The 11,736-nt window shown below is 41.0% G+C and overlaps 1 protein-coding gene and 1 long non-coding RNA gene across 2 annotated transcripts; one reads left to right on the top strand and one right to left on the bottom strand.

The window, feature by feature from the left end:
* Positions 1 to 96: 96 nt before the first annotated feature.
* On the top strand, positions 97 to 11,353 carry LOC308579828. Its single transcript, XR_014004592.1, has 5 exons — positions 97 to 3,621; positions 3,872 to 5,251; positions 10,085 to 10,171; positions 10,284 to 10,465; positions 10,543 to 11,353. It is a non-coding gene; the product is annotated as an uncharacterized lncRNA (long non-coding RNA).
* On the bottom strand, positions 6,653 to 7,700 carry CBY3 (chibby family member 3). The gene has a single exon (XM_081180787.1). The coding sequence runs from the start codon at positions 7,236 to 7,238 to the stop codon at positions 6,747 to 6,749; it is 492 nt and encodes a 163-aa protein (XP_081036913.1). The 5' UTR covers positions 7,239 to 7,700; the 3' UTR covers positions 6,653 to 6,746.
* Positions 11,354 to 11,736: the final 383 nt, after the last annotated feature.

The following is an 11,736-nucleotide window of genomic DNA, read 5'->3' as shown; positions in this document are numbered from 1 at the left end:
CTTCAGGATAGGGGATCTGTGGGGCAGGTAGGGTGGAAGGAGACCTACTGCATCGACCAGCCCAGGGCTGCAAGTCCCTGATCCTCCCGAGGAAGAAGCGAACGCCGCGGAGCGCGCTAGGGCTGAAGTGAACACGCTTAGGCTGGAGCTGCGGATCGAGCCCCCTATCTTGGAGCAGCTGGAATCCTATGGACGTTCTTACTCCGTCACATAATAACTCTGCATCCTTATCTCCGTTGGTGGTTCTGCTCCAGGAGATGATCTGAAGAGCCTTTCCAGTCTTAAATAGAGAGGGGCCAACGAAGGGCAGTCAGTCGTATCCTTGCAGACCCTCCAAGTGTCCCTATTTTCTTATGTCCAGGTTTCTGATTTGATCCCGGAATGTCCCACTTTTCCTTAGGTTGTCCTTATTTTCATTGGAGAAATATTGGAGCGTATGGCATTATCCAACCGCCCACCCCAGACATCTGAAGGCAGCCCTGTAAACGGAAGTGGTTTTTTTAAATGGTTAATGTTTTAACTATGTTTTTATGTATGTTGGAAGCTGCCCAGAGTGGCTGGGGCAACCCTGTAAGATGTGTGGGTTAAAACTAGTTAAACTGTCATTATGGAATGGGACGTCCCTATTTTCATCCGAGAAATGTTGGAGGGTATGTCCTTGGCGCAGGGGAGCCAGGTATTTCCCCCTCAATTTAGCTTCCATAGTGTTGGGCTAGGAGACTAGGGTTAAAATCCCTGCTCAGCCATGAGGCTCACTGGGGCCAGTCAAAGCCTCTCAGCCTAAACTACCTCACAGTGTTATTGTGAAGATAAAAGAGAGAGGAGGAGAACCACGTGTGCCACCTTGAGCTCATTGGAGACGAAGTGCCATATAAATGTGGCAAATAAATTTCACCTTTTCCCAACATTCCACACCTGACACACAATCTGTTCACTAGCACATTGATTGCAGTTGATAGGATGTGTGTCATTTTAAGACTGGTGACAAGTGACTCTTTCCCCCTATGCTTTGTGAACTTCTAAAACGAACATGGGTGTAGACAGGGAGGGGTAGCTGCCCCCAAAATCAATAAAAATACATAGCTAACTGAGGTTCTGCACCCCCTAACAAAATGCCTTCCCCCCCCAAATCCTGGCTAAGTCCATGAAAAAGAATGTCTGTTGCATCACCACAGTGAAAAAGGGTCTGAGGTGTGTAGAGCAAAACAAGACACACCAGCAGCAGCTCACAATTTGGGCAACCTTTTACTTTTGTTTTTTAAAGCTCTTAAAACACTCTGCTGATTTCTCCTGTACTCAAGCGCTTATCTTCCATAATTTAAGGCTGTGTGTGTATGTGTGTGAGAGAGAGAGAGAGAGAGAGAGAGAAAGAGAAGCAGAAAATGCAAGTATGGCTGTTCCTCAACTGTGGGCCTTATCCCCCTTCCCCCATCTCTATTACATACAGCCAATTATCTCTTGATTCTAGCTCTGAACTGGAATAGTAGAGCACTAAAGTCTAAAGTCCAAGTTTGTCCACTTGCAGAAATGTCTCTGGTTTCTCTTACCAGTCCTACTTTAACAAGTGAATGTATCATCCAAAGGTTAAACTAACAAAAAGTTTGTCTATCTGCTTTTAAAGACTTCCACTGACATCACCTGGTGTATGTTTGGCAGTAAGTTACATGAATTTCAGTGGGCCTTATTGCTAAGTAGGTTTGTATGGGATTGCAATCTTTGGGTTATCTCTTAAAGAATTCAGCAGGTAAAAGAATGTAAGGGGGGGTCAATTATTTGCAAAGACCTGGTGGCTGCACCTCCTAGTAGCAGCACATATGAAGAGAGCAAAGCATTGGAAGATGGTAGGAAAGTATACCATGCAGGTTTTATTCATGTGGCAGGTAGCATTATCATCAGGGAGAAAGACATAGTGGGGAAAATAGGATAACTTTGTGAAGATCTGGTTCCTCTTTTTCTTATACATCAAAGGGTAGGATGTGTCTCTCCTCTGATAATGCAGAGGTCATTCTGGAGAGACTCAGATGGTATGTGATATAGCCATGATTCCTAGCAAGTATGAGAGAAGTCAGAGGTTGAATTCATTGTACTCAGGCTGATGTTTTATTGTTTTGCTTTTTTTATATATAAAAAACCTGTCCCTTAGTTTAATATTTTAAAAGGCTGCCCCATTAGAGCACTTGTCAGACATATTAGGTGCAAAATATTCTATCCAAGCAGAGTTTGATAGCAGATACTCCTTTTAAAAACAATCAGAAAGTGTTCAGAAAATGATGTTGGGGGATGAGTGTTCGGACCCCTGGGTGTGGGGTGCCTCAGGGTTCCGTCCTCTCACCCATGCTCTAGTTATCTCCCATTTGGACTACTGTAGTGCACTCTACATGGGGCTGCCTTTGAAGGTAACCCGGAAACTGCAACTAATCCAGAATGTGGCAGCTAGACTGGTGACTGGGAGTGGCCACCAAGACCACATAACACTGGTCCTGAAAGACCTACATTGGCTCCCAGTATGTTTCCAAGCACAATTCAAAGTGTTGGTGCTGACCTTTAAAGCCCTAAACGGCCTCGGTCCAGTATACCTGAAGGAGCATCTCTACCCCCATCGTTCAGCCCAGACACTGAGGTCCAGCATCGAGGGCCTGCTGGTGAGTCCATCACTGCAACATGAGGTTACAGGGAACGAGGCAGAGGGCCTTCTCGGTGGTGGCACCCGCCTTGTGGAACGCCCTCCCACCAGATGTCAAGGAAATAAACAACTATCTGATCTTTAGAAGACATCTGTTTAGGGAAGTTTTTAATGTTTGAAGTTTTATTCTGTTTAATATTTTTCTGGGAGCCGCCCAGAATGGCTGGGAAAACCCAGCCAGATGGGCAGGGTATAAATAATAAATTTGTATTCTTATTCCTTATTTTTACAAATTTTGCTGCGCAACAATCCATGCGAGTCACAGAAGATTAGAAAAGGAAAGCATTTTAAGGCGTAAGAGGTAAATTATTAGTCTAGTACAGGCTTCCTCAACCTTGGCCCTCCAGATGTTTTGAGACTACAATTCCCATCATCCCTGACCACTGGTCCTGCTAGCTAGGGATCATCGGAGTTGTAGGCCAAAAACATCTGGAGGGCCAAGGTTGAGGAAGCCTGGTCTAGTATGAGTTCTACTTTGCTTCTTAGTATCCCTCACGTGAAGTGTGAGTCTCTAATTAGACTGCTATATAGGGCAGAGAGCTGTATATAGGGCAGTGGAGATGTGCAGAAACAAAGCTTATTTAACAGCAGAGATGATGGTGGTGGTGGTGGTTTTGATGATGACTCCTATGGTGCTATTTACTAATTTTCTGTGAGCTACATAAAAAACATTTTATTAAAGAAAAAACCCACTAAATCAGCTAAGGAGGGGAAGAGGTAATATACATTTGCTTTCGTAGCTAGGGGTTATTTTGAAGTATTATGATGAACCAAAATGTAACAAAATGTTTTGAGTCTCCATAACTTTTTATCAAGCTGAATATTATAGCAAAGTGAAGTAGGCTAAAATATTGATTCCATTAGCATGACAGCTCCTACATTCTGGAACTCCCTGCTTATGATGCATACTTCTAGCTGTTGATTTGCCTGCACATAAGGCTGAATAAAAAAAATTCCTTCCAGTAGCACCTTAAAGACCAAGTAAGTTAGTTCTTGGTATGAGCTTTCGTGTGCATGCACACTTCTTCAGATACACAGTGACAATATACTTCAGTATATCTGAAGAAGTGTGCATGCACACGAAAGCTCATACCAAGAACTAACTTAGTTGGTCTTTAAGGTGCTACTGTAAGGAATTTTTTTTATTTTGACTATGGCAGACCAACACGGCTACCTATCTGTAATAAGGCTGAATAATTAGACTTCAATTACACTTATTTCCAACCTAAAGAGTGCTTAATTTTGGCTGGATAATCCCTACCAGTTTTCTTTTTAAAAAATATCCAAAGGGACTAATGGCATACAGTGGTGAATTACCGTATATTAGAAGTTGTCTGATTAGTTGAAAGATAAACTGGATTTCTACATATCTTTTACCAGTTTTTCTTCTAAATAAACTGCAACAATCTGTTTATCCATTTGTATCAACAAGGCATGCAATGCACTAGAAACAATGAAGAAAATATAAAACAAAGCATATTGAATTTTGTATACTGTACCAGTCTGAGAGGGGGGGGGGATGTTACCAGTTTCTGAAGTACAGTAACAGAACCACAAATTGGAAAATATATCTGAAATACAGCCTTGAATGTTGAGGAAACTGGCACTGTCCTTCCAGCTTCACCTTCTGGCTTTCAGCAACTTTACCATATGCCCATTCCGTTCATTGCAAAGAGCAACCCTAATACCATTTAAAACAGCTGCAGATGATTTGATAAGAGCTGCTACTTATCTGAAATGGCAAAGAGGCAGAAGCCACTGCTCGGAGCCAGGTCAGCAAAAGATAAGTTTAAAGTATCAACATATAATTTTCCAAGTAAGAACGTTTCCAGTGAAATGTTGTATAACCCCAGGGATGAAGGTAGAAAAAGAGAAGCAGTTGTCACAAAGACCAAAGTGGGGGAAGAGCTTTTGAGTAAATTATAATAAAATATTGATGTGCACTGTAGTGTTACTGATTAGATTTGGATTTATATATTTGTGAAAGTTTCTTCTGTAGCAATTCTGCCAAGAAAAGTGGATTTGACAGCACATTCTTTTCTCCTGGGCCAACTCAACAGCTGTATCTGCCTGCCTTTATATGGAATGTTATGAGGTTTAGAAATGGAGCAGCCCAACTACTGGGTTTACCACACGTGCTGTAGCTAGGCCCTCTCAAGGAGACCTGGGCCCCTAGTCAGTGGTGTCTGGTGCCCATTGGACTTGGTGGGGCTGCTAGAGGCATGACCAAGTTGTTCAAAGCAGCATTCATTGTAACATGGCCATTCCAGCACTGATAAACTAATTAACACTTGTAGTGGGGGGGGGACCCATTATCTTGATTCAGGCTACAGGCATTAGGATTAGATTTATTAAGAAATTGTAGCCCTGTTGTTTCACACACCCTCTGAAATTCTTCTGTTCAAGAAGGGCCCCTTTAAACTCAGAATTTCCACAGACGCTGAAATGCTCTCTCCCCCCCCCCCGACCACTCTTTCTGATCTGAAATAATTTATTTTACTTCAGTACCGGCCTGTTCGTTCCATAGAGAATGCAGAAAGGCATTGCTGACCGATATCACATTGGAAGGTGAGCAGATGATTGAACCCTTGATGTTGTGACTGACATGGTGTTTTGTAATAGTGTTGCCTAAGTAGATACTAGTCCAGTGTTTGTGTGCCTGCTCTGTGATTTATTGTTGCTGGCAAGTACTGTAAGTGTTTTAGGTTAGGGCGCTATCTGCCTATCATCATTGATGTAGCCAGGATTTATGTTGGGGGGGTTGAGGCTTCATGTTAGAACCTCAGTTAAGTTTTTTTATTGATTTACTTGACTTGGAGGGCAGCCCCCCCCCCCGGCTATGCCCACGATTATAATGATGATGATGATGATGATGATGATGATGATGATGATGATAATAATAATAATAATAATAATAATAATAATAATAATAATAATAATAATAATTTTCTTATTTATACCCCACCCATCTGGCTGGGTTTCCCCAGCCACTCTGGGCAGCTTCCAAAAGAATATTAAAATACTGTGATACATCAAACATTAAAAGCTTCCCTAAGCAGGGCTGCCTTCAGCTGTCTTCTTATCATGTTATGTGTGCTTGTTAGTTGTGCAAGCTACCTTTTTGCAAAAGGCCCGGCCAAAAATCGTTCCCACTTCTTACTCCCAGTTCTCTACCCACACTGCACATTTTGATACATTAAGATGTTCCCCTGCTGGATCCATGCTGCTGTGCTGTAACTAGGAGTCCTGTCCTCTAGTGTTGGTGGGGGTGGAAAGGGAGGGTAAAGGTCAGATTTAGTTGTATGTGGCTCTCCATTCAGACAATTTAAATTACATTGCCTCTTTTGCATGTGTAACATTTCATTCTTGAACACCAGCCACAAGTAAGCATAAGATTCCAGCTAGCTTCCATTTATTCCCTACCATGCCCCAAGCCCCACATTACCGTATTTCTCCCTTTGCACTGGAGAAATGACAGTGTGATTTCTCTCCCCCCCCCACCCTGCCCAAATTGGTGTAGCATTGTCTTCCAGCAGCTCAAGGAGTTTTGCAAGCAATTCTATCTCATCCAAGTAATCAGTCAAAAACAGTATCATGCAGTTCATTATAATGCAGTTCATGTATTGTTTCTGATAGCTCTGGACTTCTGTGATTACACATTGCAGTACATAGAAATGAAGTGTGAGATGGATGGGAGAGAATATTATAATTCAGCAGTAGAATTATTTCAGTGATAGCCGTGAAATATAGCCTGTCAGTTGGGATAACATATAATGGGCTAGGATATTTTGAATCACAGGTGTAAGTTGGCTTTTAAGAGGCAGGCTCTATCGAGGATATTGTAAGTAGGAAAAAGAGATCAGGTATATTTGTGACTTGTTTTAGTTATGATCCTTAGATCAAAATATAAAAGCCATGTGCTATTCTAGGGAATGGAGCAATAAAAAAATATTGATCCATCAAACGCAATCATTTTCTTCAAGATTTTATTTAATGTCTGGACATGGGAAGGCAAACTTCTTCAGAAATACAATTCTCTCTGGTCTTGGGTCCAAGATGTTTATTAAGACCGGAGCATGAGCACCTTGCTTGGCTTCTTAATCTTTGGGTGCCATGAAGTCATGTCCAGCTTTTTCTCTACTGAGTGTAGTCGTGCTGTGGTCTCTGTCAGCATGTCCATTAGCAGCTCAAGCTGCAGCTTCAAGTAATTGTTCTCTTCCAGTAGAGCTTTGTTTGCTTTCTTCAGGGCCTTGTTAGGTGATTCCTTATCATGATGAGAGGAGGAGGAATATAACTGTAGTAAGGGCATCTGTGGAGGGACACCATCACCCTGCCACGCACCCCCCTGGAAGACAAACTTGGCTTTGTTCAGCTGAGTACTTGGAGGGCCGTAATCCATCCCTAGTTCAGCTTGCCGGGTTTTGTAGTCCAACAGATAGTAAGTGGACAAAGAGGTTGTTTGGCGAAGTGTTGGCCGCCTGGGTAGAAATCTTTGAGAAAAATGGTCAGCCCAGTAATCACGCACATCCTGCAGAATTTGAGAAATGGTTTCCATGCTGAGGAGAGCTAGGGATGGAGGATGTCAATAAGAGTCCTACAGAACAGAACAGAAAGCCAACATGTGCAGTGTTACAGAGGAGCAGAGACATTATATGGCATTGCTAAAGTGAAAAAACAACAACCAACAAGAAGCCGAAAATCAATAACTACACTATGACATTGAGGGGAGGAATGACAGGGAGATAAACTGTCAGGGTAACTATTGCAAAACAGTGCAATCCTAAGGTGATAGTGAGGAGCTTCCTTGGTGGAGAATCTGCCACTTCCTAAGCCCATCTGGTTGATGCACACCAGGGCAAAAGGGTGTGTGGGTGTGGGTGTGTGTTATTTATTATTTGCCATTGGGAGTTTTAAAGAAATAAAATGTTGCCCCTCCTAGCAGAAGGAGACATAATTACACCCAGGGTGGATTAAATCAAATTGATTTAAATCACAATTTAAATCACTAGTCAGTAAGGCTTGATTTAAATAATTTTTTTTTTTTTTACAGGAAGACTTATTCTTGCTGGTATGATCTTAATTTTTACAACAGCTGGTTTCATTTTTGGAATAATAAATTTTCAGAGTAGTTTTTACTTGTTTATCTGAATAATTTATATATTGTCTTTCTGATATACAGCATCCCAAGGGATGCATTATTGATAATGATTAATATAATCCTTAAAAAAAAAAGACAGATTGACCCATAAGTCAACCTTAACTTCTTTAAAAGTCTGGGCACATTTTAAAAAGTCTTCAGCCAAAAATGTAATACTTCCTTTGGGAATCGAGTTCTAAATGTGGAGCACCACAGTGAAAGAGTCATATCATGATATGAAAGAGTCATAACATAGCAAGTCATATCATGTCTCGTCTAGCATCAGGGAGTAGAGAGACCCACAGAAATCCCTTCATTGAGGATCATACCTAGTCATAAGCATGTGGAAAGAGGCAGATCCCCAAGTTAGCAATTGCTTGTGAAAGACATATTTTCCTTGTGGTGGCCCCCATTTCATTTTGGACAAACTGAGTAAACACAACAACACTATTTGGTATTCGGGTTGTGTAAAGTTTATGCTCCAGCACCTGAGGAAATACAGTGGGATTACATTTTATTCAACTAGTGCCTGCCACCAACATTACCGGGGGTGGGCGGGCATAAGTATATCTCAGTTACTTTGGTTTCATACCAGTTTAGCATGCATGGCTTCCTCCTAATAATTCTGGGAATTGTAGTTTAGTAAGGATGCTGAGAAATATCTGTTTAGAGGACCCTCCAGCTCCTTCCCTTACAGAACTATCAGGGGGAAAAGAATGACTATTATCCAGTGTATTACAATGGGAAGATGGGGAACCTGTGGCCTTCCAGGTGGTGTGGGATTCCTGCCCATATCAGCTCTAGCCAGAATGCCCAATGGTCAGGGATAATGGAAACTAGTCCAGAAACACAATAGGGATAATAGACGTTGTACTCCAAGTATTTCTGTGTGACTCACAGTGTCTATACAGTGCTGCTTCTGTTTGGATTTTTTTTTTTTGCTTGTTTTTCTCATTGAATAAACTGTTTTACTTGTTTTTAATTATGTAATTATATTGTAACCTGCCCTGGGACCTTATGATGAGAGGCAGGTATAGAAGTATTATAAATAAGATTCCTGCCTCTCATCATAAGTATTATAAGTATTATAAATAAGATTCATCCCTGCCATTGACCTATCTCCTCTGCAGTATCAGTGGATGATATTATTAATGAGTACAGATAGCAGTCATATAATAACCCAGCTTCACACTGGATGGCAGTGCCATTGCCACATCACCAACACCTTCCCATTCCCTCCCCCCCCCTTTTCTCTTCCTTGCCTAAGTCCTATTCCACGTAAATAACAGCAAGGGATTGATGTAAAATAGAACATTGACTTGAGGGATTGCCGTTGCTCAAATCACCAGCACCTCCATGCAACAACTCGATAGAATTTGGAACATGGATCCTAGTAGCACCATGGGAAGACCATTTACCCCATTGGATAATTTTTTTAAAAAAGTTAAATGAGTCTGACCTGGATCATTTCCTCAATTAAGAAAGTCATACAAATGCATTTTTCCCTTAACTTGCCTCCCCCTAGTCCTAAGAAAGCCAACTGGCTCTAGGGCCAAGACCTTGGTGAGCTTGACACAAATGTCAACGTATGTCTCATTCCCTTATGCTAGTAAAAGAGCATGTCATTTCATGGCAATAGGACCAGTGAGCTACTCTGGTGGGTGTGAAGAGATTCCGTCTTCCCACTGTACAGTATTTTGTGGAACTCAGTGCAGCCATAGGAGCTGCTGAAGTTAGCACACGTACGCACCAGTGGAATAAGATTAAGGGAAATATTAAAGAAATGCTGGGTTGAAGTCAACTATCTTCTATTCACTTAGGTTAGCCAATGTTTCAATGGGTCTACTCTGAGTAGGGCTAACATTGGCTACAGCCTGCAATTTGGATCTCAGTTTAATAAGGATGCATTGTTTTATCTGAGGCACTTCTCCTAATTTAACCCGTCACAACCTTGCCACACCTATTAAAAGGCTTTCTAACAAACATATGGAGGCAGGTCACCCACCAGCCATTAAAAAACCATTTTCTTCTGTTTCTCAAAATACTCTGCTCACCAGACAGTACTTTGTTGCAGTCACTTAATTTTTTGCTTCTGTTGAAACCTCAGAAATGAACAAGTTGGGCATGGGAAATAATCTGTTTGTTGCTTTTCAGTAACACATGCAAAAATTTTGCCTGACATCATGTTGATTGCCTCATGTCATCATGTGGTTTGCAGTGTCTCACAATTACTTTTCTTACTTTGGCCAATCATATTTTTGTAGGCAGTAGACACCCTGATGTGTGTATCTGTGCTTCACTGCTGTTAGCAATCAGCTCAGTGTTTAGCTTGAGCTGATTAAAACAAACAGGTAAGTTAACTATTTACATATATGGCACCTGTACTGGGCAAAGTACTCAGAATTAATGAATAAATCAATATATTGGACATTTGCACAATAACCTGTTCATTACTGGTGACAGTATAGATTCAATCAATGTTCAAAGACTTCCTAACCTTCTTGATGATTGTGGCTAGTAGCTAACTACCCAACATTGGAAGACGGCTACCAACCTGAATTTAGAGACATGGTGGGGTCGAGTATGGAATGTAGCCCAAATGGAGAAACTGACAAAACAGCTTGGAGCACTGCAGAATATAAAAGGCAAGGATCTTGTTGGTCATTGACCGTATCAATGCTTGTTGGTCATTGACCGTATTAAAGATATTTATTTATAAAAGGCAAGGAGGACTTTGGAACAGTTTGGCATATGTTTATTCAACATGCTAGAAAAGACAGGGTTGCTGTATTGCCACTTGTCACCATCAACAAATGGTTCATGTTGGAATAACCTGTTAAGAAGACATGCAAGATACTCTTGATCTGAACAGAGATCAAAATGAATGGCTGAAGTATTTACAAACTTACCTGTTACTTACCTAACTGGGGAAAAAATAACATTATTGGATTGTCTGGAGGGAGGGGGGTTTCCTGTTAGATGTATTTTTGAAAATGCAAAATTAAGTATTCAATTTTTAAAAATTAAATGGCTGCTGGTACATATTTGACACAAGGATGTATTGTGCAAATGTAGCAATTAATATGTTCTTTGAGTATATTTCCTGCATATATTTTTATCTTTCTGTATATTCCCTAAGATACTTAGTTGGAAGGCTTAAAGCGTGTTATAAGGTCCCAACTCTCTGATGCTACATTCATTTTGAAAATCAACTTCATACTATATAGTAGCTTTCATGCAACTACTTCAAGGTGTATGGACTTCAAAGGTCATTATTAGGAAATGTATGGAGTAAGTCAGAGAACAATCTGTAGGATTCCAGTATGTTTGAATCTAATTAGCGCATGAAGAGGTTAAGCAATAGAGAAAGCTGTTCTATCAGGCTAAGCCCATGTCATCATTCCCTACCTTGAGATGAAATGGGTCACATAACCTTTGTTATCTCTCTATGTGGATTTCAGTATGCAGGGAGCTCTGAGCTGGTCACTCCAGCTGCCCACATGGCTTTAAGGATCTTCTTTAGTGTTAGACCAGAGTGGAGCAGAGTAGACCCATTGAAATTAATTAACATTATTAAATCAGGCAAATTAATTTAAGAAGTATACTCTGAGTAAAACTCATCTGTGGTATCGTGCCACTTTGAGCAGTCATGTCTTCCCCCAAAGAATCCTGGAAACTGTAATTTGTTAAGGATGCTGAGAGTTATTAGGAGACTCCCTATGTGCTTCTCATTACTAAAGTTCTTAGATCTCCCTGGGAAGAGAGATTGTTAAACCACTTTGGGAACTGTAGCTCTTTGAGAAAATTAGGGATCCCCTAATAACTCTCAGCACCCTTAACAAACTACACTTCCAAGGATTCTTTGGAGGAAGTAATGACTGATTAAAATGGCATGACAATAAGTGTACTTTTAATG

The sequence above is a fragment of the Podarcis bocagei genome, assembly GCF_964188305.1.
Source record: "Podarcis bocagei genome assembly, chromosome: 2".
NCBI classification, from domain to species: domain Eukaryota; kingdom Metazoa; phylum Chordata; class Lepidosauria; order Squamata; family Lacertidae; genus Podarcis; species Podarcis bocagei.
This window is presented reverse-complemented; position numbering and strand designations above follow the sequence as displayed.